General features: G+C 57.9%; 2 protein-coding genes across 4 annotated transcripts; one reads left to right on the plus strand and one right to left on the minus strand.

Annotated features, from left to right (window-relative positions):
* Positions 1–764: 764 nt before the first annotated feature.
* Positions 765–7,177, minus strand: LURAP1 (leucine rich adaptor protein 1). Its single transcript, XM_076340284.1, has 2 exons — positions 6,977–7,177; positions 765–3,536 (listed from the first exon to the last, which is right to left on the minus strand). The coding sequence occupies exons 1-2, from the start codon at positions 7,175–7,177 to the stop codon at positions 2,847–2,849; spliced, it is 891 nt and encodes a 296-aa protein (XP_076196399.1). The 3' UTR covers positions 765–2,846.
* On the plus strand, positions 6,381–25,608 carry POMGNT1 (protein O-linked mannose N-acetylglucosaminyltransferase 1 (beta 1,2-)). Of its 3 annotated transcripts, none has more exons than XM_076340282.1 (22): positions 6,381–6,706; positions 8,594–8,788; positions 11,941–12,049; positions 13,500–13,615; positions 13,923–13,988; positions 14,425–14,538; positions 15,218–15,335; positions 15,890–15,988; positions 16,496–16,623; positions 17,225–17,295; positions 17,591–17,666; positions 19,127–19,210; positions 19,367–19,408; positions 19,620–19,678; positions 20,236–20,308; positions 20,611–20,739; positions 21,069–21,194; positions 21,350–21,414; positions 21,802–21,846; positions 22,025–22,160; positions 22,670–22,779; positions 23,077–25,608. In XM_076340282.1, the coding sequence occupies exons 2-22, from the start codon at positions 8,678–8,680 to the stop codon at positions 23,177–23,179; spliced, it is 1,980 nt and encodes a 659-aa protein (XP_076196397.1). In that variant the 5' UTR covers positions 6,381–6,706; positions 8,594–8,677; the 3' UTR covers positions 23,180–25,608. The 3 variants fall into 3 exon arrangements, with proteins under 3 accessions (XP_076196397.1, XP_076196396.1, XP_076196398.1); XM_076340281.1 differs by having other exon boundaries at positions 6,381–6,686; XM_076340283.1 differs by lacking the exon at positions 6,381–6,706 and adding an exon at positions 7,514–7,579 and having other exon boundaries at positions 11,945–12,049.
* Positions 25,609–27,040: the final 1,432 nt, after the last annotated feature.

Here is a 27,040-nt window from a genome sequence, read left to right on the forward strand (position 1 = left end):
AAGGTTTTCTTCACTTTATTTTATTTTTTACCTCAGTCCAGCAGAAAATGGGGAAATCCTGCCGAGTCCTGCTGGCTCCAGCAGCCACCTCTCCATCTGCAAAAGCTCATGGTTTCAAAGCCAGGAGCCGGAACGGATGCTGAGGCTGGGATGGCAGGGCTGGATAAGCGGCTTGCATTTGCTTTGGAAAAGCTGATGTTTGCATGAGCACCGGCTCCAGTGGTTTTAAAAGGGACCCACCCAGGAGCAAAATCCCAACAGCCTGAAATCAGAGCTGTGGCTGCTCCCGCCCCGGGCTGGGCTGGAGAAGTCTCTGCCCTACACCCAGACCCCCCCCCCGCACATCCTGGGTGGAGCAGGGAGAACAAGGGAAGCAAACGGAGACCCCACCACAGCTAACAGGGCTGGCAAACACCTAGAAAGATCTTCCCTGGAAATTTGGGCAGGAAGGGCAAAGCTGCCATCTGTAGCTGGAGACATAGATCAGCCGAGCTCAATATGCCCATCTCCCAGAGATGCAGTCTCACTAGCATCCTCGCCCCCAGCAGATGTGCTCAGGTACCTGGCTGCTTCAGGAAGCGTGACTTTTAGGTGTCACCACCCTGATGTGACAAGGGACAGATCCCCGGACATGTGGTCTGTGCCTGTTTCAGGACTGGGGGCTAAACCTGCAGAGCTGCCGGCAGCTCCAAGGCGTTTCAGACTGGAGCCTCTCCCCTTCCCCTAGAAATCCCCATAAGCTCGGCAAAGCACTGACAGCATGGTCTGGGAGAAACGCTACCATTTATTAAGCCAGCTATTTTTTGTCAAGAACGATTTTAACAGCACTGGAGGACTTACCCCGTCTCCCCCAGGGACCCTCAGCTGATTCATTGCATGCAGGGCTAGAAGGAAAGCGGGGGACAGCTGGCCTTGGGGGACATGGTGGCCCGGCGGCAGTGGCGGAGCTACACAGGGAGCCACAAGCTGCTCACAGGCGACGGCAAGCCAAGCATGGCTGCTCTGGGGCAGGCAGATGGGATGCTCGCGTAGGGCAGCCTGGTCCCAGTTTGCTGGGATTCCCCCAAGTCCTTGGCAGGTGCCGTCTCCAGGAATTTTGGATGTTGTCCTGCTCTCCATGTCCATCCAAGGAAGCCCTGAGGATCTGCAGGGGAGGGGAGGGTGCTCGGGGGTCTCGGCACAGAAGGTAGTTTCCACTGAAGGTGCTGCTTCGGAGACACGAAGCTGAACCTGTCGTGCACCCGACCACCTTCCTAACCACGGCCAGCTCACATCTCGCATCTAGAAAGAGTCACAGCTAGGTCTTCCCTCTCTCTTGGCTTCCCATTGACATCAGTATATGTTGTCCCCACTCCCAGCACCCCAGCAAGGAAAGAGCCAGGCTGTGACTCATGCAGGCAGGGAAACAACAGCACCATGGCGAAAGCAAAGCCATCACAGCACTCAGCCAGGGACAGACGTACCCGTGGGTTGTGAAGCCAGGACCCTCCAAGGCTTGTCCACACACATGGAAGAGCCCCTCTCCTTGAAGCAGGGGGCTGTGGGATGCCCAGGTCCTTCCCTGCATCGTCTGGTGAAGGGAGCAGGTCCTGCCCAAGCTCACACACAGCTCCAGCTGCAAGCCATGCTCTACAAGCCAGCAAGGGGCGAGGGGTGTGCTGGGAGGCATGGTGGGTGGACAGTAAAAGGCACAGGCAGAAGCCAAGGCTAAAAGGACAGAGAAGATGTCTCCAGGGCAGGGTCGCTGCAAATGCACCCCGGCAGAGAAGCCTCATGTTTCTGGTTGCTGGTAGGTGGCAGAGACCTGGCACCATTCATCACACAGATGGAGAATCCCAGCCATCACCCCCATCACGCTGTGTCAGGGGAAAGCACGAGCCTTTCTGCATCTGAGCCCCACAGGCTCTGCCAGGCTGCCCATACGCTGCCACGTCCCGGGGTTTCTGCAGGACCTGGTCCCAAGGTGGGAGACAGTCCAGAAACAAACTGGGAGAACTGGAACTCCGTCTCCCACCCAGTGTTTTGCCCTTCTCGTGTAACCACATCGGGAAGGGAAGTCTGCACCATCATCCTTCCTCCACAGGGCACGGACGAAGGCTCCCCAGCCCAACAGGAGCAGCTACAGTGACCATCCTGATCATGCTCCAGATCATCTTCACAAAGGCGTTTAAACCAGGCAGGGCTTCACCCGCTGGGAAGGGGGTTTTAGCATCCACCACATGCTGCAGACAAACCCCAGGTGCCCCAGGTCAACTCTACCCTGGGTGGACACTGGCCTTGAAGATGATGATGGAAATGAGGACATCCAACAAGGATGCCCTGCTGACGGTCCTGCCCCGCACCTTGCACCGAGCATGCTGGTGCCACCGAGCTGCGGATGCATGGGAGCATCTCCTGTTCTCCCTGGGAAGCCAGTCTGGGGGAAGGATCCCCAGTTTTTGCAGATGGGAAGCTGAGGATTAGAGGGCAGAGGTGGAGCCAGGGAGAGGTGCCAGGGAGAGGTCCCAGGAGTCCCACTGTCCCAGGTTTCCCCATCAACCTTCCCCCGCCACCAACATCAAGGACAACAGAGGAGTGACCAGACACCTGAAAGCACCGACCCAGAGCAAAGGATTAAATTTACGGGGACCCACCTCATCCTGCCTCTCCCAGAAATTCACTGTGGGGTGGGCACCCCATCCCTTAGGGCTGCATCACCAAACACTGACGGGGGGGTCAGAGGAACAGTGCAACACCACCAAGCCAGCCTGTCCCCTCCTCTCCAGCCACCCCAACTCTCCCAAGCAGAGACAAGTGAAGCAGAGCGGGCAGTTGGGAGAGCTGGACTGGGAAGGCAAAGCCACAGGCTACAAGAACGTCACATCATCCTGAGACTGGAGCCAGCGCCAGTGGGCATCGTACTCCAGGTGCAGTTTGCTGTTGAGTTTGCAGTTCTCAAAGTCAGCCTCGGCTTTCCGAGCCTTCCCACCCAGGTTCCCCTTCCCCAGCCTCTCCCCAGCCTCCAATGGCAATTTGGTGTCTCTGCCTGGTTCCAGAGAGGAGGGCTGCTGGCCCAAATACCCGTTGGCCACCTGAGGCTCCTTAGCAAACCGGTGATCCTGGGGCAGCCCGGGCGGGGAGAGGTCCACATGGGGCCACTCGTGCTCCGCTTTGCCCTTCTCTTGCTTTGCAAGACCCCTCTCAGGGTTGATCCTGACCCAATCCTGCTCCGCCCTCACCAGGGCTCTGCCTGGTGCAGATGCAGCAGCGGTTTCGGTGGCGTTTTGGGAATACTCATCCATGTCATCGGCCAACGTGTCCAGGTAGCTACCAACAGAGATGCTGTCCAGCCTGTCGTTGGGGTCCTGCAGGCTGTCCCAGCTGCCCCGCCGTGAGGCCGCCTGGCTCTCCACCAGGCTGTACTGGCTGCTGGCCAGGCTGCTGCAGCGGCTGGTCAGCGTGCTCCTCTCCTCCAGCAGCCACTTCACCGCCTCGATGCCCTCGTTCACCACCATCAGCTGCTGCAGGATCTTCACGTCAACCGCTCGTAGGTAGGCCTGGCAGGGAGACAGAAAGTGCGGGGTTTTTGAGGGGACAAAGGTGACCCCAGTGGCCGAGGGCCCCGAGTCCCAGCCCACCCTGGCAGAAGTGCCACCACGGTGGCCGCAGGTCTCCCAAGCTGCTTGATGAACAGAATGGCATGGGGGAATACCCTGCAAGGAACCATCCCAGGGGACCCTGTCCAAGACCTGGGGACACAACCCAACGACTTATGGCACCCATTGGCCACCAACACCCTCTGGGAAATAAATCCAGGGCACTTATGTCACTGTCTCCTATGGGGTGAGCAAGGAACTGGAGGCACTGGGTGCAGATCTGAGCCCAGAGCATCCCCCAAGCCCTGGGAGGCAGCTGGGACCAGGCAGGAATGTGCTGGGGCATTGCTCAGGGCAAGGGACTGGCTGGACCATCAGCACCTCCCTGGGCTGTTTTGGCTGGGCCCCTTCATGCATTTACTTCCCCCTTCTAGGGTCTGATCCAAGCCTGGTGACAACATGACACAGCAGGATTTGGAGCCTGAGACCCAAATCACTCCCAAAATGGGGAAGGATGGCAGAGGGGGACAGGGACTGCAGATCACAGCACTCGCTTCACCGACTCCTGCCCCTCCAAGCCCGGGAAAAGCTCTTTGCAAAACTTCAGTTGCTGCAGAAACATCTGTTTTCCTAACGGAAAGCCCCGCATGCCAAGACATTCCTGTCTGTGTGATACTGGCCGCCGAAAGCCACTGGATTTCCCCTGTGCAGGACACAAATATTTTGCCAGGAAAGGGAATAAGGCAGCGGTGGGGGGAGAGGGAGAAAAACCCATTGCAGGACAGGTACAGGCAGCCTGGGAGCTGCGGATGCCCACAGACTCATTCACAAACACATCCTGTCCCCAGCACCAGCAAGCTGTGACGGAAATCCACGCAGTCCCCCAGGATCATTTCTAAGCACAGCGCCCGGTCCCCAGCATCCGGCGCCCTCAGAGTCACCCGCCCGCCCACGGGTGACCTGCCGGTCTCTCGAGACCCCCGTCTCCAGTCCACAGCAAGCAGAGCAACAAAAGCATCCCAGGAAGGAGCCTGGGAAAATTCCAGCCAGGGTTTCAGCACATGACGCCTCTCAGTCCAGAAGACACAAAAAAAAAGGGGCAAAGATTTGTAGAGACCCAACACCAACCCCCCATGCCCTCCCCATGCTCCTCAAGCTGGATTTAAATAAAAAATAGCAGCGATGTGCCTGGATTGGGGCAGGAGCCAGCTTCGAAGTGCAGAAACTTCCTTTCTAGGCAAGTTATTTCAAAAACCGCCTACAATGGACTTTTCTGCATGCGCTGCTAAAGCATCTGGCCTTGGCAGGGAGAAGACGCAGGAGGAGGAAGGCTGGGAACCCCTGATGGGGGGGGGGGTGTCCCCTTTTTTCTCTGCCACATGCGGCTGTGGCTGTCAAAGATGCAAGGGGAGCCACCCCGAGAACAGAGGGTGGGAAAATACTCTCTGCTTTCCACATTGTTTGCTGGAAAGAGTTGGCCGTCGATTTGCTGCTATTTCAGGCCAGCCTGCTCACTCTCGTCGCACCCCGAGAAACCTGCTCTCCAGCAAGGCAAGGTTAGCACGGGAGGAGACAGGTCCAGCTGCTCTCTATACTCTCTATATTCCTGCAGATGCAGTGACAGGTACACTGCACCAACCCCATACCCATCCCAAAGCCCGCCCGGTGCTCCCCACACGGTACCCGCTGGCATCCAGACCCAGGGCAGCAGCAGCATCTGGAGAGGAGGAAGGCAACAGCGGTCCTGAGTGTGTGGCAGGGGGCGGAGGAGACCCGCCTGGATCCCTGCTCTGGGATGTGACACCCTGCACTGCTCCGTGCCTCAGTTTCCCCATGCGCATCCTGCAATGCTGTCCTCCCCCACATCCACAAATGTCCCCCCCTCTTTCAAAGGGGACCCCACGGGCCAGTGGAGCTGGGGGGATTGCTGCATTCCTCCCCATGCTCTCTAGGGGCAGGCAGAGGTGGGGACACCATCCCCCCGGGGGGATACGGTCCCACTCCCCTCCCCAGCGCATGAGAAACCCGCAGGCACCATCTCCCTTAGAGACGTCTAGCCCCAGGGATGAAACATCCTCCTCGGACCAGGAGGGGAGAGTGGGAATTTGCTGTCTTCTCCTCCCACCGCCCCCTCCCAGGCCAGCTTCTCCTCTGAGCACTGGGTTTGCCGGTCTCTGCTGCTGGGAGGGGAATTTTGGTTCCTGTTCATGGGGATGGGGAGACGGGGGGAGCCCCACGCTGGGTTTTGGGCACCCAGGTGCTGTTCCCAGGCTGCTGACCTGAGTGCGAGGTGACCCCGCTTCTTCACCGGCCGGCGAGAAGAGCCAGGGCAGAGAAAGGAAAAGCCTTTCTGAGCCCAGGTTAGTAACACGCAGCCGAAGCCAGGCCTTGCAAACCGGGGGCTGACCCTGCCTGCACCTGGGCAGGGCAAACACCACGGCTGCTTCCTCCTCCTCCTCCTCCTCTGAGCAACCCAGGCCCCGCAGACCTTTCTCCTCCGGTCAGAGTGCAGCCTGGAAGCCGGTGCGGAGGGAGGATGAAAGTGGAGGGAGGATGAAAGCTTTTACACCGATGGGGAATATTGAACCGGCCAAAGCGCGGGTGCGGAGGGCTCAGGCTGGGTGGGTCCCCAGCCCCCTGGGTGGCAGGCAGGGATGTGGGTGTATTTAGCCTGTTTCCCTATGGAAACGATACTCATTCCCGACCGCTCGCGTGTGTGTGCGTGGGAGAGTCCCTTCCCCCAGCAGCACTTGAACCCATTGCCCAATCTCACCGCGCTTCCCGGAGGCGCAGGCATCACCGGTATTTGCTCCCTCCACGAAGAGAAGGAGGCGAGAAAGCTGCCACCGGCACTCCCGCGATCGCCGGGAAAGGCTGCCACCGGAGCCCAACCCTTTACTAGCCACTGGAGAAGCCCCAGCAGGAAGCGAACCCCGGGAAAGCTCCCGGCAATGTTCGTGCCTTGTCACCCAGCCGGTGACAACCGTGCGGGGGAGACGGGCGCGCAGGGCCGGATCCGCCACCCTGCCCTTGGCGAAGGTCCCTGCCCTAAATCCTGATTCCCGGGACACCCCGGTCCCCGCCGGAGCCAGCGCCAGGGGAGCGCGTGGGGTGAGCGGGGCAGGACGGAGGTGGGCAGAGAGGTCCGTGGCACCGCGGGGGGGGATGCTGCGTGGGCCGGGGGGCAGAGGAAGGCCGGGGAGGGGGCTATGAGCTGGGGGCTGTTAACCCATACAGGAAAGAGCAAAACGGGGGGTCCCCCCTTTTGCAGAGCGCGGGGCACTATTAGGGGGCCGTTACCGGGGGGCGGCAGGCAGTTACCCGGGGAGACGCAGCTACCGCGGGGGGGCAGGCAGTTACCGGGGGGTGGCAGGCAGTGCCCCCGGTGCCGCGGGACTCACCAGCTCGAGGCGGAGCGCCCGGAGGCGGTCGGCGAGCGGCGGGCGGGCGCCGCGGGCCGGTGCCGGCGGCGCCGGCGGTGCCGGCGGCGCGGGGCCGGTCTCGGCCCGCAGCCCCCGCAGCAGCCCGGCGGGCGGCCGCCGTCCCACCTTGCCGGCCAGCTCCCGCAGGTCGGCGGGCAGCGCCTCCCCGCCGCCCTCCATGCGGGTGGGGCGGCGGCGCCGCGCGGGGCGGCGGCCGCGCTGTCACCCCGGCCCGAGCCCCGGCCCCGCCCCGCCCCGCCCGCCGGCCCCGCCCCTCGTCCCGCCCCCCGCCTCCACCTGCCCGCACCCGGCTCCCGGGTTACGGCCGCGCAGCAGCGAGGTCCGCCGGGGAGCGCAGAGCGGCGCTGGGGGGGCGGGGCCGGCGCCGGCGCCGGCCGTGGAGGGTGGGGCCAGGGCTGGCGCCGGCCCCGCCCCCGCGGCGTCTCTGCGGCGCCGGAAGCGGCGCAGGCCCGCTGGCGCTGAGGGATCGCGGGGCGGCGGCGGCACCGCCGAGCCGGGCCCTGCCCAGCCCGGCCCGGCCCCGGCCTGCCCCAGCCTCGCCTCAGCCTCCCCGCGCGGACCGTGAGTAGCGCGGCCGGCGCTCATCGTCCGGGCCGCACCGCCCGGCGCCCGCACCCCCGCCGGGCTCTCCGCGGTCCCGAAACGCCTGGCCCCACCCGCTCTCCCCCTCCCCCCCCCCCCGCCGCGGCTCCGGGAGGGCCGCCGCTCCTTGCCGCCTCCGTCCTTGGACGTCTGGCTCTCCTCTCCCCCCGCCCGGAGCGCCTGGGTCCCCTTCGCGACCCCTCCCCGGAGTCCTGGGCCCCCACATCCCGCGAGTGCCTGGGTCCATCTGCGATACTCCCCCTGCTCCCTCCGGCCTCGCCAGGGTCCTTCCCCTGAGGGCTCTGGGTCCCCCAGTCCTCCTCTCCCCACCCGGGCGGCTGCTGTGCGGTCCCTGCCCTGTAATTGGTGCTCCCCATCCTGCCTATGCTCCAGCCAGGCCCCTGGCTCTGCCGGGCTTCTGCATCCCGCATCCCCCCCCAGGCCCCGCAGATTTCGTGGGGAGCTTGGCCTCACCTGGGCACAGCCCCGCTCCCCCAGGGGTGCCGGGATCTCCAGCAGGACTCTGGCCCAGCTCTGGTCTCTGTGTCTAGGCTAGCAGTGTCCCCACTAGTCTCCCCACCAGGGACCCCGCAGGCCAATACAGCCAGTGATGGCACCTCCATAATGCCTGCAGGTCCAGGGCCTATCGCCAGCTTGTGCCTCTTGGCCACTTTTCTTTTCCAGAGGGTGGGAGTGGGCCCACCGCACTGCAGTGGCCTTGCTAAGGTGTTGGCCTGGGAGCAGAGGTCCTCACTGGCCTGTGGGTTCAAGGGCTTCCCGTCACCCTTCTTACAGTCCTCCTGCGAAGCCTGGCCTCCTGGATTGCTCCCTGCAGGGCTGGGGGCGCTGGCAAGCGGGGAGGCTCTGTGGGGCTTCTGCTTGTGGTACATGAGTGCCACTCATGGCCACTGCTTGTGCCAGGCCCTGTCTTTGCTGGGGAGAGGGTTTGAAGGCACTCGCCTCCCTCATCCTGCCCTCATCCTGTCCTGGCAGGGAGCCCTGATGGACACAAGAGCGGAGCAGAGTGCATCCTGACCCCTGCCCCATGCGGCTGCCTCTGTGCTGGCCCCCGTGACTATGGACGAGTGGAAACCCAACCCCGCCATCAAGCCCCACAAGAAGCGGAGCTGGTACCTTGCCTGGAAGTACAAGCTGATGAACCAGCGTGCGCTGCGGAAGCTGTGCCAGGTGAGTCACCCGCAGGCCTGCGGTGGATTAGGGAGGATAATCTGCAGGATTTACAAGCTTATGGAGCAGCTGCGTGGATGGAAGTGGGTCTGCTGGCAGTCATGGGTGACGTAATATGCTGGGGAAGCATAACTTGTCCCCCAAAAAGCTACCACCAGTGGGTTTGTGCTCATGCATGGAAGGGTCTGCCATGTCTAGCAGCTCCTTCCAGCTGCAAATGGACCTGTTGGGTGGCTATGGCAGGAGATACAATTATCCCGGTGTCCTTGGGAGGCTTTCAGGTAGAAACCTGACCAATTCCTCCCCTCCTGGTTCCGGACCCATGCCAAGTGCAGCAGGGCTCAGCCAGCAGTGGGAAACCATCCTTGCCCCATTTGGTTTGCAGACCAAGCCTGGTATAACGCACAACAGGTGGACAGAGAAAACAGGGCTGGGCAACAGGATCTCATGCCCCAGAGGCAGCTGGCATCTGGGAAAGCTGTGGGCCTTGTGCTGTAAAACGGCTAATCCTCAGCGGAGCCAGCATCCTGGGGGGTGTCTGGGGGCGTAAGGACAGGAAGGGTTTCGCCCCATGGCAGCGAGCTGCAGAAAAGGGGCCATTCCTGAGATGAGCAGAGCTCATGAAATCTGGCAGTTGGTTGCTGTGGGAGGGAGCTGGGGAGGGTTTTGCATGTGCCTGGGAGGATGAAGGCTCGTGAGGGCTCCCTGGGGAAGGAGACTGCTCGGTCCTGCATTCGCTGAGGTGCTCGGGGCTTGGGAACAGGCCTGGTCGGTCAGGCAGGCATTGCTCTTCGTGCTGCAGGCAACAGGTTAGAGCCTGTCTGCTGTCACCTCTCTCCTTCATGGTACTGCTGGGGCTTAAAACACAGATTAAAATTGAGCTTAAAATATGTAAACTAGAGCTGCAGCTATGGAGTAGCCAGGTCTACAGCAGCTGGGTCTCTATGGGCAGCTCTGACTGAGCCAGCCTTGCTAGATCCGGCTGCTGGTCCTACGTGGTGCTGCCTTGTTCACTTTGGTCACCTGGGCTGCAGGGCTGCTCCCCTGCATCTCCAGTACTGACCAGGGTGGAAGGCCTGGGCAGGTTGGTAAGGTGGCCTTGCTGCTGGCCACCAGGCACAGCCTGCTCCTCGCCACAAGCCCAAGGCTCCGTTCTTGCCTAATTAAAAGCTTTCTGTGCACAGATCCCAAAAGGTGCTCATACTCCTGAGTTAACAGCAAATCAACAAGCCAAAATGCCATAGTGATGTTTATGTTATCACGTTGCCCACCTGTCCATCTCTTGTCTTATTGCTGTTTCTCCATCTTCTTCCTCGGTTACTTCTTGGACCCGTTTGGCTGCTTGGCAGAGATAGCAGCAACATGTAGCTTTGAGGCAGTAGCTGGCCAGGTAGGGCGGGGATCCTTTTAGTGCCTTTCACCAAGGGCAGGTCTGTGTGTGATCTCAACCCCATACCAGACCTCAGAGAATCAAGGGTCCTGGAGCTGAAAAAGGCACAGATTTTTAGGAAGCAAGCTGTTGGGGGGTTGAAGGGCAAGGGAAGAGTCTCAAAACCACCCAAGACCTGTCTCAATATCCCCTTGCGGGGGGACCAGGCTATGAGCAGCCTCCACCAACCTCTCCCCTCCTCTCCCTTGGTTGCTGTGACATCTCCACGCTGAGTCTTGGGATGCTCTGGGGAGGTTAGCAGGACCCTGAGCTTGCATGGCTGAAACTGGAAACCATCCAGTACGTCCAAAGCATGGCTGGGCCAAGAGGCCAGAGCTTTTGGGCCATGGGACGAATCTGTCAGCAGCACATAGCAGTCAGATTTGGGCCTCTGTGGTGCCTCTGCTGTGAGCTGGATGGACCCTCCTGGCATGGAGGCTGGTGGCGGAGCCCCGCAGCAGTGTTAGCTTTGGGGGTAATGGCTGCTCAGGGCTTTGTGTCTTAAATCCAGTGGCAAAGCCTTCCCTTGCTGTGTGACTGTTCAGGGCAGCTTTTGGGCTCCCTGCTAGAGCTGTTCCTCAGCCCTGGTGCAGGGCTGCAGCTGCTGGGCAGGGACTTTGTCCCCATGCAGAGCCCCACGGCCACCACATGCTGCTGTCACTGTTCCACCATGAAGAAGCACCTGGGCCCTGGGTTACAAAACTCCCTGGGTCAAGTAAAGACAAATTGCTTCAGCTGAGGTCTTGTCTTTCAATCCTGCATCCCAGGCCAGCATTGCAGCTCTAAGACCATCCTCTTTGCCATGGCCAGACATGCTGTTACAACTTACACCTGCAGGTGAATTATTTCCCAACATGGGATGTTTGTGGTCCAAGTCTTCCTGTGTGGGTCTGTCTCAGAAAAGGCCCTTTTAGCGTGGAGTATTTTCTGCTTTACACCGGTCCAAATACCGGGAAAAAGACTGAAATTGAGGAAGAGAGAAGCAAGATGCATTTAAGTAAATACAGGTGCTTGTAGTCTTTCCTCCCTCCTCTTGGTCTGGGAGCAACAAGGCCATGGGCAATGGTGATGCTAACATCAGGGGTTCCCATGGATTCCTCCATAGCCCCTGGACCTTCCCATAGCCCTCTCTGTCAGCATCCACGTGGGTTGCCTTCAAGTTTGCCGCAGACAGTAAGGCTGTGGGCTGTTCTCTGCAGCCTGTGGCACAGTGCGGTTTCCTGCAGTCAGACCTCAGCTTCTCCACTTTGCCTTGCTTTAGTTGCACAGCATGTCTTCTCCCTCTGAATACCCTGAATACATCCTCTGGTTGCAGAGGGAGAGACGAGAGTAGTGATGCTCTCTGAGGCAGAAGTTAAGGTTACCGTGGGAGCTGTAACTCTGAATTACCAAACTCTTTGCCAGCGGAGACCTTCAACCTTGATGCAATATTTTAGCAGGAATCTGCTCACAGATCTGGAAGCAGGGATACGTTGGAAGTGGGTTAATTCTCATGTATCAAGAAGTCAGTGCTCTCCAGCTGATGAAAGCACTTCACCCTAAAACTCAGTCGTCTGTATTTCTTTCTCTTTACCTTCTCCCAGAAGAAAGCAGAGGAAATAACAGATGCTTATGATCCCTTGCAAGATCTCACTGGGGGTGCCCTGCAGCCTCTGCCAAGGAGGTGGCCTGATCTTGGGGTTGTTACTTACAAGTTGCTAATGCAAAGCATCCTGCATTGCAGACAGGTGCTGTCCTCTTCCTGCTTGTGACTGTAATTGTGAACATCAAGCTGATCTTGGACACCAGGAGAGCTGCTTATGAGGAGGAAGAGGAGTCTGCACAGGACTATGGTGAGCAGCAGCATCTTGCTTTTCTTTGAAAGCAAGGAAACCGGAGGAGAGAAGTAATTTCTTTAAGTCAGGGCAAACTTGCGACCAGCTATAGCATGAAAGACAGGTCTGTGCATGTGGGTTTAACAAAAATGAATAGAAAAGGCTCTTCCCATTCCTGGTCTGTCTATTCAAGGCTTCAGCACGTTTGGCTGCAGAGGTCTGTGTGGGGCCAGACCTGTTGCCATTTTGGATTTCCCTTACCTGCCATCCCTGTAGATTCTGACCCATGGCTTGTTGGGCTCACTGGGTAAAAAACTGGCTGGATGGCCGGGCCCAAAGAGTTGTGGTGAATGGAGTTAAATCCAGTTGGTGGCTGGTCACAAGTGGTGTTCCCCAGGGCTCGGTCTTGGGGCCAGTTCTGTTTAATATCTTTATCAATGATCTGGATGAGGGGATCGAGTGCACCCTCAGTAAGGTTGCAGAAGACACCAAGTTGGGCGGGAGTGTTGATCTGCTTGAGGGTAGGAAGACTCTGCAGAGGGACCTGGACAGGCTGGATCGATGGGCCGAGGCCAACTGTATGAGGTTCAACAAGGCCAAGTGCTGGGTCCTGCACTCGGGTCACAACAACCCCACGCAATGCTACAGGCTTGGGGAAGAGCGGCTGGAAAGCTGCCTGGCAGAAAAGGACCTGGGGGTGTTGGTCGACAGCCGGCTGAACATGAGCCAGCAGTGTGCCCAGGTGGCCAAGAAGGCCAATGGCATCCTGGCCTGTATGAGAAATAGTGTGGCCAGCAGGAGTAGGGAAGTGATCGTGCCCCTGTACTCGGCCCTGGTGAGGCCGCACCTCAAATACTGTGTTCAGTTTTGGGCCCCTCACTACAAGAAAGACATTGAGGTGCTGGAGTGTGTCCAAAGAAGGGCGACGAAGCTGGAGAAGGGTCTAGAGCACCAGTCTTATGAGGAGCTGCTGAGGGCACTGGGGTTGTTTAGCCTGGAGAAAAGGAGGCTGAGGGGAGGCCTCATCACTCTCTACAACTACCTGAAAGGAGGTTGTAGCGAGGGGGGTGTTGGTCTCTTCTCCCAAGTAACAAGCGATAGGACGAGAGGAAATGGCCTCAAGTAGCGCCGGGGAGGATTAGTTTGGATATTAGGAAAACTGTCTTCACCGAAAGGGTTGTCAAGCATTGGAACAGGCTGCCCAGGGAAGTGGTTGAGTCACCATCCCTGGAGGTGTTTAAAAGAGGTGTAGATGTGGTGCTTAGGGACATGGTTTAGTGGTGGACTTGGCAGTGCTAGGTTAACGGTTGGACTGGATGATCTTAAAGGTCTTTTCCAACCTGAACGATTCTATGATTCTGTGATACGTGATGGGCATGATCTTCTGGAGGCTTGGCTGGGCTAGCACTGAGCAGGGACAAGCCAGAGGTGTCTTGGCTGGTTGAGACTGGGCATTTCTCCCCTGTAGATGATGAAATGCTGAATGTGGAGGTTCCAAGGCACCCTGTGAGCAACAAGAAGGTCTTGGATGTCGAGGTGTACTCCAGCCGGTCGAAGGTCTACGTGGCTGTGGATGGGACAACGGTAAGTGATGGGTGCTGGCTGTCCCTGTGAGCAGAGGATGGATGGAGCTGAATGGGTGAAGCCTCAAGCAGCGGGTGGTGAGAGCACTTCGGTGGCTGGCAAGGTCAGGAGTTCATCCCCCTTCTGCCTACAGGACTGTGGAGGTGTGGTCCCGCATTGTCTTCTACTCTGGCATCCATCACTGCCATGAGCAAAGCCAAAATGTCGCAGGAGAGAGATTTGCCGCTTGTTTGGGGGCTCTGCTCTGCTGAATGGGCAGGGAATAAGAGGTCTTGGCTTATGGTTCTCATCAGTTCTCCCCTTGCAGGTCCTGGAAGATGAGGCTCGGGAGCAGGGAAGAGGGATCCATGTCATCGTCTTAAATCAGGCGACGGTAAAGCATCCCTGCATGTTTGCATTTGTCTTTCTTGCTGGGCAGTGTTTGTCCTTGTTCTTTAACTGTTGGGTGTATGAGGCAAAGGGCAGCCAGGAGAGAAGACCCCGAATGCTTGTTTGCCTGTAGTTTCCAGAGCATGACATGGTCACCCAGAGGGTCCCTGCAGTGTTTCTCTTGTGTTTGCCTAGCTGTCCTTGGGGAGCAGGCAGGAGAGGAGTTGTGAGGTCGGGTAATGCTGTCGCATGGACCTCGGTGCAGTTCATGTCATGTGTGAAGGCCCAAGGGCTGAATTTGCCTGGGGACTAACTCCGTGGCATACCAGAAAAGTAACTCATGTTGTTCACGGACTGAGGCCTCCAGGACAGACTTCCATAATTCTGCATGTCCTGGCCATATAGCATTTAAGATGCATCTGACATTTGAATACCAACAGGGTCATGTGATGGCCAAGAGGGTCTTTGACACCTATTCTCCCCATGAAGATGAAGCCATGGTACTTTTCCTCAACATGGTTGCCCGGGGCCGGATCCTGATCTTCACCATTAAGGTATGTGACCTTAGCGTCAAAAGAAAAAGTCACCTTGAGTCAGGACGCCCTAAGGCTCATCTGGGCAGTTGCCTCCTAAATGTCATCAGGCATTCTCAGGGCGAAATGTCACAACCCCACTGGGCTATGCCTCCCTGGCTGAATCACCTCCCTTGTCCTCTCGCTCCCCATTGTTACTACAGATACTGCTGTGTGCCCAGCAAGGTCAGGAGAGCAAAAAGCAGATGTGTCAGAGCCTGCAGCAATAAACAAGAGGTTAGGTGGAGAATGGACGTGAGGAAATATCAGGATGTGGTGGGACCCTTCTGGGTCCCAGTTCCAGGCTTTGGGGGGGGCACTGTGGACTGTGTTGGTTCTGGGCTGCTGTGCGAGCAGCACCGTCCTTCTTCAAGGTTTCGGGTTTAGCTGTGTGAAGTGTTGCTGAACACACAGCTCTGCTTGAGAACAATTTGGTCTCGAGGAAACAGGAGTCTGTGACTCCTCTGACCTCCCTGTGGGTCATGGTGAAGCCACCAGCAGGTTTAGTGGCACAGAGACTCTAGGAACCTGCTCTTGAAGGTGTCTGGCTCAGCTGGTTCAAAGGTAGGAGTGGGCCCTGTACTACTTTGGTATTGACAGGAGGCTTTCCTTGTCTACATCGGGAGCCAGATCTCAGCTGCAGGGTTGTGTTTTGTTCCAGGATGAAGGCTCCTTTCACCTCAAGGACACAGCCAAGAATGTCCTGAAAAGCCTGGGGAGCCAAGTTGCACCATTCCTGAGCTGGAGAGACATGTGGACATTTGTGGGGAAGAAGGGAGGTGAGTCTAGCACAGGCTGGGAGAGGGTTCATGGCCCCTTTTTTGGGGAGAAGCCAGGTGAAGACAAACCCAGCCCATTCCCAACATGCTGTATGGCCTCAAGTTGCGCCAGGGGAGGTTTAGATTGGATGTAAGGAAAAATTTCTTTACTGAAAGAGTGGTTAAACATTGGAACAGGCTGCCCAGGGAAGTGGTGGAGTCCCCATCCCTGGAGGTATTTAAAAGACGTGTAGATGAGGCGCTTAGGGACATGGTTTAGTGGGCATGGTGGTGTTGGGTTGACGGTTGGACTCGGTGATCTTAGAGGTCTTTTCCAACCTCAATGATTCTATGATTCTATGATTCTATGAGCAGGGAACAAGTCGGAGAGCAGGCAACTCCATTCCTGGGGGTGAGGGAGGGGATGGAGGCAGAGCATGTCCTTTCAGCAGCTTGCCAGAGGCCAATGGGGAAAAGGTGCCAAGCTGCCACCCTTAGCTACAGCCCCTGGTCATGCCTTGACACAGCGGGGACGGGCCCTTCCAGACAGTCCTGACCCTGTGTCCCTGCTCCAGGGGAAGTATACGGGGAGAAGCACGCCAAGTCACCTGCCCTCTCGACATGGGGTGACCCTGTACTGCTGAAGACAGAAGTTCATCTGACATCCGTGGAAGGTAGGAAGTAAGATCCGTTCTGCGGTGCGAGGTATCTCTGAGACATGTCTGCCTGCTGCTCTTCGTGTTTTTGAGTCAAAAGCCGTGGGTCCGTTAGCAACATCCCAGGATGGATTTAAGGCTGTTTGAGATGGGGATGGTAATTTTAAAAAGGGGCCAGCTTCCCTTCTTCCTGCTTCCATGGCAATTCCAGGCATGGTTGTTGAGAAAGGTGAGGATGGGGAAGTGGGGACATGGTCTGGCCATTTGTCACCTCCAAACCAGGCCTGGTCCAGTCTCTTCTGACTGATGGCCCATTGCTGCTCAGAGAGGCCGTATGGTGGGGACGGCTTCTGAATGGCTCCTGTGGTTGTATCTGGCATCCGGAAGTGTTGCTTGTTCATAGTAATAAGGACTGGCTTGGTGATGGCTGAGCCCAGGGAGAGCCGTCCATGTGGCAGTGCAGCCTGGAGCACACAAGGTGAGGCCATGGGGATGAGCGGTCTTTATTCTCCTTGGTGCCTCCAGATGCTGAGTGCCGTTGGCCCGACACAGAGCTGAATCGCCGCCGGAAAAGGTTCTGCAGCAAAGTAGAAGGTTACGGCAGCGTCTGCAGCTGCAAAGATCCCACACCCATTGAGTTCAACCCTGATCCTGTGAGTGCAGGGGCAGAGTATTCAGGGAAGGCTCCAAGAGGGAGGGCTGGGCTGGACCGGGTGTGTTTGCAGTTTAGATGCAGAGCCCTGTCCTTAAGCTCCAGCTGAGTGGTGAAAACTGCCCCTGGGCAAGCTCTTAACCCCAGCAAAGGTAAGGTGAATACATGTGGTCAGGTCATGCTAGGAAAGGGGAGTTCCCTTGCCCTATGTCTGCCCTGAGCTGCCAGGTTACCATGGCTCTAGGGACATTGGTATAAGCAGCGGAGCCTGTACATTTGGAGATGGAGCAGCTATCATGGCCTTTGGGCTGTCCCTGGCACAGTGCTGAAGGGTTTGGACAAAGGCCTCCAGGTGGATGCAAGTTGGGATTTGGGAGCTGGGTCTGAGGTGGGGCGGAAGGGGAAGGCTGGCAGGGTCTCCAGCAGTGCTGAGTGGCGTCCTAGTTGGTTGGTGTGGTCCTGAGCCAAGGGGTAGGACTATGCAGCTCCGCTGTTTAACAGCAGGGCCCATCCCTACCCCTTGGATCCTGCTCTCAGTGGCATAGAATCGTTTAGGTTGGCATGGCCTCCCCCAGCCCCACTCACACATTTTTCTCTTCCAGCTCAAGGACAATAAAGTCTTCGATGTGCCTGTAGCTGTTATTGCAGGGAACCGCCCCAACTACCTGTACAGGTAAGCACTTCCAGGGGACAGGGCTTCTGTGCTCTGTGCCACAAGACCAGACGTGGCCCAAGCCCTCCCCTTCGTCCTGCTGGCAGGATCCAGCCGCCTCCTGGGGTTGCAGGTGGACAGACCCGCTTGGACAGATTCCAGGGTCCTTGGCCATGGGAAAGGGAAGAGCCCAAGGGCAGTAGGTCCTGTTCCCTCGCCATGCACCCTTTCCCCCACCCCAAGGGATCCATACCCCTCTGCTGAGCGGCCTGGGCCCACTGGGGCTGTGCACTCAGGCCCCTCAATCTCTCCTCAGGATGCTGCGCTCCTTGCTGTCGGCTCAGGGTGTCAATCCGCAGATGATCATAGTCTTCATCGATGGGTACTATGAGGTGAGAGCACTCCCAGAGGTCCCTGTAGCCAGGTCCTCGGTCCCCCAGATGAGAGTATGTGGTGCTGGCCATCCTTGGTGGGTGGCAGGCTACGAGCCCCTTCACCCTTCCTCCTGCTGTGGGTCACACTGCTCCTCACCCGCTCCTATGCAAAGTCAGTCAGCTTAGCCAAGCCATGGGTGTGGATAAAGCTGCCTTGGCCTTTCCCAAAGCCCAGATTTTACATCCCTATGTCAGAAAGAGGCTGGTGTGCAGGTATGAGGTGGTCATGCTGGGCTCTTCCCATCCCCCTTTCTTGTTTGAGTATCGCCAGCCTGGGTGTAACACTGTCTGTCCAGCTCCCTTGCATGAAGCGGAACTAACCAGTCCAGCTGTGCCTGGCAGATCCACTCTCAGTAAGAGGTGAAGAGACCCAAAACGATCTGTTTTCGCAAGGCTCATGAAAGCTGTGGCCAAGTAAGAGGAGAGCTGGTCCTTTAAAGGGCAAAGACCTTCCCGTCAGCAAAACCTTATGAAGCCCTAGAGGATCCCACTGCAAGCCCTGGCTCTCTGGCAGTGGGATGCGCTTTGGGACAGGCCTTTGGCATCCTAGTAGGTCTCAGGAGCTTTCTAGCCCTCATCTCTGCAGGAGCCCATGAGGTATTGTCTGGTTGCCTTGTGATGGAGGTGGGGAAGGGAATAGGCTCATTCCCTTGCAGGCCTCCCCCATCACTGCCAGGTTGTGGGGCTGGGGGAGCTGGTGTATTTATGCAGGCTCTTACTGCAGCACATCAGAGTGGTTAAAGATAGCAGCATCTATTGCCATGGCAACTGGAGCAGCATCCCTCAGCTATGAGGGGGCAGCCTGGATGCTCGTGCTGCCATGGTGGATACCAGGGAAAGGGGGAACAGTTGGTGCAATGGGAGCTCCTTCTCTCTTTTGTGGCTAGGAGGTGGGATGGCCAGTAAGGGAATGGAGAAGGCCTTGGTGGGGCCTTCTTGGGGCAGAGGTATGTCAGCCCAAAGATGGATTACTTCTGACCCCAGTGCGGACGTGCTTGGTCAGAGAGGTCTCTTTCTTGGCAACTGTGAGAGAAAATGAAGTTGATTGTGGTCTTGACATTAAGCAGCTAGTAGGTGTTCCTGGCTATACCTGTTTTCTTTCTGCACTGTCCATGGGGGACTGGGGATTTGGGCTTCTGAGATATTCTTGGATACAACTTCGGGTCTGCAAAGTAGCAGGGCTGAGAAACTTATGGTGATACCTAAAGGCTGAAGGGCCAAGAGGGTTTGGCGAGTTCCTTGCTGCAGCATCAACAGCACAGCATCATTTTGAGCCTTGCTTGCCCCCAAGAGGACAGCCACATGCAGGGGATCCCATAGTCATATTCTTGTTGTCCCAGGGACCTGACACTGTCAGAGAGTGGGGAGAATGTATCCAGACCCACACATTTGATGACCTTTGTACCTTTTCATTGCAGGAGCCAATGGATGTCGTGGAGCTGTTTGGCCTCTCAGGAATCCAGCACACTCCTATCAGCATTAAAAATGCCAGAGTTTCCCAGGTGAGAGACCTTTCCCAAATCCTGGGAGAGTTATTTCCTGGGTCCTGGGATAGCATTTGAGGGAGGCAGGCTTAGCCCTGCATCTGTGCCAGGCTACCCCTCCCTGTGGTCCAGAGGTTGATGCTAACACAGGTAATGATCTATCTTTCCTTGTAGCACTACAAAGCCAGCCTGACTGCAACCTTCAACCTGTTCCCAGTGAGTGAGACCTCTGCCTGCGCCCTGTCTAGCTGCTCACCCGTGGGAGCAAGACAGCACAGGGTTTTCCTGGGAGAGTGGCATCTGTGACCCCCATCTCATGGGAGCTGGAATTGGTCGGGCAGGGCAGGGAACAGCACAGGCAGGAGACGCCTGCTCTGTGTCTCTGCTCTGTCCTGGTCCTATCATGACATTTCTCCTTGTCCTACAGGATGCTAAATTTGCTGTGGTTCTGGAGGAAGACCTTGACATTTCTGTTGACTTCTTCAGGTAAAGCTGTGGGTGCCTGAGCTCCTGTTTGAGTGGGGCATTTCTGAGAAGCTCTCTGGCTGCTCAGGAGAGGCCAGATCCCTGCCATGCTGTAGCTCACCTATCCAAGGCTGAACAGTCCCCAGGCAGCAGCCATAACTGAGCTCTGCGGAGGGTCTTGAGTCCACTGTACTGGCTCTCAGTGCAGGGTGACTTTGAGGTCTGGGATCTCTTTCTGGTTTGCTTTTTGGGGACACTGATCAGTTCTGTACACACATGGTTAGAACTGCCCCATGGCAAGAGGACAGGGACAGCATCTAACAGGGCTCCACTTCTTTCATAAGGAGGAGGGACTCTGATGGAGCAGGAGACAATATTGTCCTCTCCCCATGGTGAGATGCAGCTTAGCTTATTTGGGTGCTCCTCCCCTGATCTGACGCCAACATCAGCCATCTCAGCCCAAGAGATGGGTTAGACAGTCCCAGCAGTTGAGGGTGGCTTGTCCCTTTGTGGAGAATTTGCCTTGGTTTGCCTGGGCAAAGGATGTTTGACCAGGGCCGGGACAACTCTTTCCTCAGCTTTCTGAGCCAGTCAATACACCTTTTGGAGGAGGATGAGAGCCTGTACTGCGTCTCGGCTTGGAATGACCAGGTGGGTCAGGGAGGATGGTGGAGTAGGGACACCTCTGCCCTGTGTTGTTCCCATGTCAGGCTGGGGTCCAAGTTCTGTCTGTAAAGCGGGATGTCCCCCCACCATCATCCTGGGTGGGTCTGTCTCCCCAGCCCTGAACTGTTCAGAAGTGCCCCTGCAAACCACCATCCTGTCCCTGCTGTGTGCTTCCCAGCGGCTGTCCCCTGCTCCCCGTGCTGGGAGTCTCCATGGAGCAAAATGCCTCCTATTTTGGCAGGGTAGGGGTGCATTCAGGATGCTGAATGCTCCCATTAATATCACAGGGCTATGAGCACACGGCTGAGGACCCCTCGCTCCTGTACCGCGTGGAGACCATGCCAGGCCTGGGCTGGGTGCTCCGGAAGAGCCTGTACAAGGACGAACTGGAGCCAAAGTGGCCAACCCCTGAGAAGGTGAGTACCCTAGAGGGACCCTGTCTTCTGCATCCCCATCTCTGCCCATCAGCAGTCCCTGATCATCACCCAGTCCCTGTGGGTACAGCCTTGGAGGGGCCCTGGCTCTCCCTGAGCTTCCACTGGGAAGGATGCCCAAGCAGAATGCATTTGGGACAGATGGTAACTTGAGGACCACATAACCAGCCATAGAGCTGGCTGGAACAGCCCAGGCAGGCTGGGGCCAAAGGGGCTAGAGCTGGTGTGGGCAGCCAGAAAGGTCCCTGGATGGCCACGCTACCAAATCATGTCCCTAAACTTGAGTATGAGTGGCAGTTTCCCCTCCCCAGCTCTGGGACTGGGACATGTGGATGCGGATGCCTGAGCAGCGGAAGGGGCGGGAGTGCATCATCCCTGACATCTCGCGCTCCTACCACTTCGGCATCGTGGGGCTCAACATGAACGGCTACTTTCACGTGAGTGACCTGCCTCAGCCCCCAAGCCCCGTTCTGGTGCTGAGCTCTGACTCAGCCACCTCTCCAGGTAGCAGGGATGCTTGAGGTGACCTCCAAGTACTGCTGACTCCTGACTGAACCCCATTTTCCTTCCCTCCTCTCTCTCTTCCCCCCAGGAAGCCTATTTCAAGAAGCACAAGTTCAACACAGTTCCGAATGTCCAGCTTAAAAATGTGGAGAGGTGAGTGCTGGTCAGAATGAGATCTGGATGAAACAGTTGCTTGACCTGACCCTTGTCCCCTTGTGCTGGGGACGTCTCCCTTCTTTCTGGAACAACAGCCATAACCTCCAGCCCCAGCGCACTGGCCTCCGCTGGGGAATCCTTGCGGTGGTTTTTGTGAGGTTGGGTTCAGCTACCCTGTGCTCTTGGTGGACATGTTGAAAGATCACATTTTTGCTGCCACATCCTCCAGGATATGTGGCAGTCCCTGCTCCCCATTCATTGGCTCCAACCTACCTTTTTGTATTACGCTGGGGCAGTCTTAAGTTTGGATCATCTTGGGATGATCCCTGCTTATCAAACTGTCTGGCTCTGCCCTGATCTCTGTGCTCTCTCCTCCTCTAACAGCTTGAGGAAGGATGCCTACGAGGCTGAAATCCATCGGCTCCTGGGGTAAGTGCCTGCAGGGAGGTTGGGAGACCACAGGGCATGCTGGGTGAACCAACCAGGACAGAAGAAAGGGTGGAGGTGGCCCTGGCAGACCCAGCCACCACTTGCCTGTCTGAAATACCCTGCAGTGGGAACAAGAAGGCAGTGAGGTCCCCTTTCACTCTCTGTTCTGTTTCCACAGTGAGGCTGAGGTCTTGGACCACAGCAAGAACCCCTGTGAGGATTCCTTTGTGCCTGACACTGAGGGCAGGGTCTACGTCATGTTCATCAGGATGGAGCAGGAAGCAGATTTCACCACCTGGACTCAGCTTGCCAAGGTGAGGCCCCTGACATGGCCCGTCCTCACCCCTGCACTGATCTCTGCATCGCTGGGAAACATCTGGTTGTTGTTCTTGGGTTTGTCCGTGGCCTTGGACGCAGCTCAGCAAATAGATTCTTGGTGCCCTTGGGTGGTATTTAAGTTTTTGATGTTTACAGAAGGCACTGGGTCATCCAGGGCAGATGCTTGGCTCAGTGGAGATAAGTCTTATGATCTCCCTGTGTGGGACCCCAGGGTCTGAGCTTGTCTGGATGATTCCATCACTTGCGTGGAGGTGATGGTCAAACCCCCTGTCCTGAGGCAGGGGTGGGAGTGGGTTCCCCCTCTTCTCTCACTGATGGTGGCTGGAGGGGTGCTGCCCTGCGCTGCCCCAATCAAGGTGCTGCCCCCTCTCTGCTGTGTCTTGGTGAGGGGCAGGGATGGTGGCTTTTCCCTTGCCGGGGGACGCCCAGCTCTGGTGTCTTTCCCCAGACTCTGATGCCTATTCCTTCCTCCCCACCATCCTAGTGCCTCCACATCTGGGACCTGGACGTCCGCGGGAACCACAAGGGGCTGTGGCGGCTCTTCCGCAAGAAGAACCACTTCCTCGTGGTGGGGGTCCCTGCCTCCCCCTACTCGTGAGTATCGGGGGCACAGCAACCTGGGTAATCCCCACCCCACCCCCCGCATCCTCATGGCACTGTCCCCTGCCCAGGGCACTGCATCATCCGCTTCTGTCCCAGCCCAATCCTGGGGCATACCACCCCCCTTCTGAGTCATTGTGGTGGGAGGGGGGACAGGATATATGCCCAGGGCTGGAGGATGTCCCAGTGGGAAGGAGATCATGCCAGGGAGGCAGGCAGGGCTGCTGGGAGTTGGGGTCCTGAGGGGGACCACCACCCCTGCCTGCTCCCATCCAGCCTCCTCACCTGCAGGTCCAAGAAGCCCTCATCGGTGACACCGATCTACATAGAGCCCCCCGCCAAGGAGGAGGGGGCGGTGGCAGTGCCAGCGGTTGCTGCAGCAGAGCAGACATGAGACTGGCAGCTGGGAAACAAGGGGGACTGGGAGAAGATGGAGACCTCCACAGTGCAGAGGCAGAGTTGGCAGCAGCTCTCAGAGGCTGGTGACCGGACACGGACTCCCATTTCAGGCTGCAAAATGAGACCTCGGGCTCCCTCCAGCCCCCTATTGTGGTCTCCCTCTCCCTCGCACAGGACAGGGTCCTTCCCTGTAGATATGCCACCCCCCATCCCAGGAACTCTTTTTTTTAACAGACTCTTTACTAACGCTGCTCCCGTTGCCCCCTGGCTGGGCAAGGCTGGAGGAAGGAGATGCTCAGCTGGGGCCTAGAAGGGGGCCTTCAGAAACACCTTTGCTTCCCATTTTGGCCCCCGAGTCCTGAGAAGGCAGCATGCTCATGTGCAAGTCCTGCAGTCTACCAGCTGGGTGTTATTTATTAGCTCTGGCTTGGCTGGCTCCGTGCCCAGTGGTGAATGTGGTGGTGAAGAGGGGATCTTCCAGTATCTCTTCTATCTCCTGCACAATGGATGCACCTTGAAGACTGTATGCTGGGTTGGACATCTCCCCACACACTGGCTTTGCTTCTTGGGCTGCAGCGACTGGTGCAGTCCAGCTCATAGGCAAAAGGGAATACTGAAGAGGAGCTGAACTTGCTGTGGACATGTAGGAGACACCCCATACCCAGCATGAGGGCAGTCAGGTCTTTCCTTTCTCTGCAGTTCTGGGAGCTGGCGATGACTGTAGATGGAAGTGGACCGGGCTGTGTGCTGTGACTCAGACCGTCCTCACCTACCTTCTCTGTGGGGAGCAGCCCTGCCCCTCAAGTTGTGGGAGAGGGGGGAAAGTGCCTTGCAGAGCGAGATGGGAGCAGCCAGTAAGCATCCCCCCAGCTGCAGGGGCAGGATGGACTGGGGTCCTCTGGAGCGAGAGATGCTGTGCTCTGGCGTGGTCCTTGCCTGTGGTACTGTATCCTGTCTCTCCCTCCTCCCTGGCCAGGTACCCCAAGCTCTTGCTGAAGGCAGAGGGAGTTTGTTCTCCTGAATCCTCCACCTTTACCATGGTACGTTACTAGCAGGGAAGCTGAGCTGAGCCGGGATGGGCAGCCTGGCTCTCCTGCTGTGGTACACCCCTCATGCAGAATGAGAGGGAGGGGGTTGCTATCCCCCCTCCCATGCCTTAGGAAGGACCCCAGGGCCCCCTCCCACCACCAGCCACTCGGTACTAATGTTGCCCCCTGACTGGGGCCAGTCCTGGTCCCCTTGCTCAGTGCACCTCCCTGTCTCATCCATGCAGTGAGAGAGCTGTTCTCTGCCCAGGTCCCCCAGCCTTGAGCAGGGACGCTATGCTCTGGCTTGCCTTTGGGAGGAAGATTTGCTGCTCAGCCCTTTCCCTGTGGTCACAGGGGCTCTTCCCCTTCATTTTCTCACTGTGAAATGAGTGTCAGGGTCTACACTACACTAACTTATTTATTTATTGCTTGTGGGAAGGGGAGGATAGCAGGAAAGCAGCGTGGAGAGCTAGCAGCCCCCAGCCTGCGTGGGAGCAGTTGTGGGAGGTTTGTGTCTTGTCCCCCTGGCTCCATGTTCCCCTCCTTCCTCCCTTGCCCAGCATAGGAATTAATAGTTGTGAACCTGGGAAATCTGCTCCTCTTTGGCCAAGACGAGCCCTGTGTGGACACAGCGCAGCTCTAGCATGACCGTAGAGACTCTGACCCTCCCTGTCCCTTGCACACCTGTCCCAGCAGCAGGGATGGAACGGATGCAGGAGGGGAACAAGAGGGTGCAGTACTGGGCTTGGGTTCAACCCTGCCCTCCTCTGCCACACCCAGTGCTGCCCTTCACTGGGGCTCTGCTCTGGCAGCCAGTGGGTAGGTGGCCTCTCTCTGCTGGTCCTCGGGGTAAAGCAAGTCCTTTCAGCATGATGGGAAAGGGACTGGGCTTCTTCCCAGGGAAAGCAGCTCCCTCCCCATACCCTGCTTTGGAAAAACTTCCACAAGTCTCCACTGTGGTGCCCTTTCCTTGGCATCTCTGTTCCCAAGGCCCCATTTCCCTTCTTCCTGAAACTAAATGTACCCCCTTTCCCTTCTTCTCTGGTGGGGCTCAGGCTTGGCTTCTTCCTCGTTCCTGCTGGGGCTGGGGAAGGTGGTCCTACGGCTAGGGAATAGCTAAACATGAGTTCCCCTCTCTGCTGCCTGCCCTGCAGCAACCAGGGGGCTGTGGCTCCCTGTTCTCAGCGGCAGCAGGACTTGACTGGTGGGCTTCAAGCTCCCCCCTCTCCATTTGCCACGATGGGCCCGCTGAATGCTGTTCTCCATCCCTCCTCCTTCCTCCAGCAAGGCTCCGGTGTAGTGGCTGTGGCAGGGCTGGGTGCATGGGCATCCCTAGGGCTTGCCGCTTTCTGAATCGGATTATTTTTTTCAAGAGTAAATGTTGCAAAGCTGTTGAGCCTCGTGTGTTTCATGGCTGGCCTCATGCATGGCCCAGGGCTGGGGTCCCCAGCTCTGGCCACCTGCCTGGAAAGGACAGAACCCTGTCCTCTGTGGTGTCTCTGCCCTGTGCGCTGCAGGGTTAGCTGTGGGCTAACAGTGGCCCTGGGCCCCTGCCCTGTGGCTCCTGGGCCAGCAGAGGTCCTCCATGCAGTGCTGGAGCAGCTGGCACAGGTTTGCGAGCTGTTTCCTCCTCAAGCTTTATAACTTTTTAATCTTCAGTTCAGCAACTGACGGAAACTCTGACCAGCTTGGCGTGACCAGCCCCTGTGCTCCCCCCGGCACCTCCAGCTGCCATCCCCTGAGAAATACAGATCCATGGCCCTCGGCTCCCGGCTTGGTGTCCCCTTGGGGGACAGCAGGGTAAAGCGGCTGCTCGTCCTGGGGTGGGGGGCAGCGAGCAGCCAGCCCCAGCGCTTGCACCCCACCATCCAGCAGTCTGAGCCCCACAGGGCTGGGGCTGTATTCGGGCCTCTCTGGGGGATTTGGGTTTCTTTCCTTTGAGGGAAATAGGGTCCTAGAATAAGGACCCCCTGCCCAAGGTCACAGCAGAAGGAAGGGACGTCATAGCTGGAGGGGACCAGGCCCCTGCTGTCAACCAGATGGAGCTGAGACCTGACAATTCATGTCGTGCCACAGCAGGGCCAGCCCCACCACCCCACTGCCTCTGAGCTGTTCAGCCCCTGCCTGGTAGTGGCCGGGCATGGCAAAGCAAAAGCAGGGGCTGCAGGAGGGACCTCCAGCAAAACCACCTCTGCAGCACAGCAGCCTTCGCTCCTCCCCGCGGGGGTGGGTGCAGGCAGGGGTGAAGCGAAGCCAAGCGAGGGGCCGGCTTGGTTCTGCAGTGAGAAAAAATAGCCGCAGAGCCTCTGGGTCAGCCCTGTGTGGGTGACTTTTGCAGGATGCCCAAGAGACCTCCAAATTTCTGCCCCCATGGTGCAGGGAGCCCTGGGAAGGTGGGGGGGGTGCACCCATTTCTGGGGCAGAGACCACAGGACCCAAACGAAACTGCAACAGAAGAATGTTGGCCACCGGCATGGACCAGCCACAACCTGCATCCCGTACTGGCTGCCTCCTGCTCCCCTGCCTGCTCCCTGCAGCCAGGCTGGGCTTCTTCCTAGGCGGCTGCTATCCCCTCCCTGGGGCCAGGCACAGCTTTCGTGGGGGGACCCCCTTGCCAGAGGCTTTTCCCCCAGTCCCAGGAGCTTTGCTTGGCGGTGCTAGAGCAGGCTGTCGCCTCCTGGCAGCCTTCCCGTCCACATCCGCCTCCTGCCGAGGCCAAACCCTGCGGCACGGAGTCCCTGCCAGGGTGCCGTGGGCGAGAGGAGGATCCAGCTGCTGGGGCTGATGCCCATGGGCAGAGCTCTGCAGGGTGATGTGGGCTCAGGTTT

Source organism: Aptenodytes patagonicus, chromosome 5 (assembly GCF_965638725.1).
Source record: "Aptenodytes patagonicus chromosome 5, bAptPat1.pri.cur, whole genome shotgun sequence".
NCBI lineage: Eukaryota > Metazoa > Chordata > Aves > Sphenisciformes > Spheniscidae > Aptenodytes > Aptenodytes patagonicus.

Excerpts from the sequence above, each read along its gene's own strand:
- LURAP1 (XM_076340284.1), bottom strand. The coding sequence starts at position 7,177 with ATGGAGGGCGGCGGGGAGGCGCTGCCCGCCGACCTGCGGGAGCTGGCC. Across the intron at positions 3,537-6,976 it reads GGGCGCTCCGCCTCGAGCTG|GCCTACCTACGAGCGGTTGA; the intron begins GTGAGTCCCGCG and ends TCTCCCTGCCAG.
- POMGNT1 (XM_076340282.1), top strand. The coding sequence starts at position 8,678 with ATGGACGAGTGGAAACCCAACCCCGCCATCAAGCCCCACAAGAAGCGG. Across the intron at positions 19,679-20,235 it reads ATTTCTGTTGACTTCTTCAG|CTTTCTGAGCCAGTCAATAC; the intron begins GTAAAGCTGTGG and ends CTCTTTCCTCAG. Across the intron at positions 21,415-21,801 it reads CAGCTTAAAAATGTGGAGAG|CTTGAGGAAGGATGCCTACG; the intron begins GTGAGTGCTGGT and ends CTCCTCTAACAG.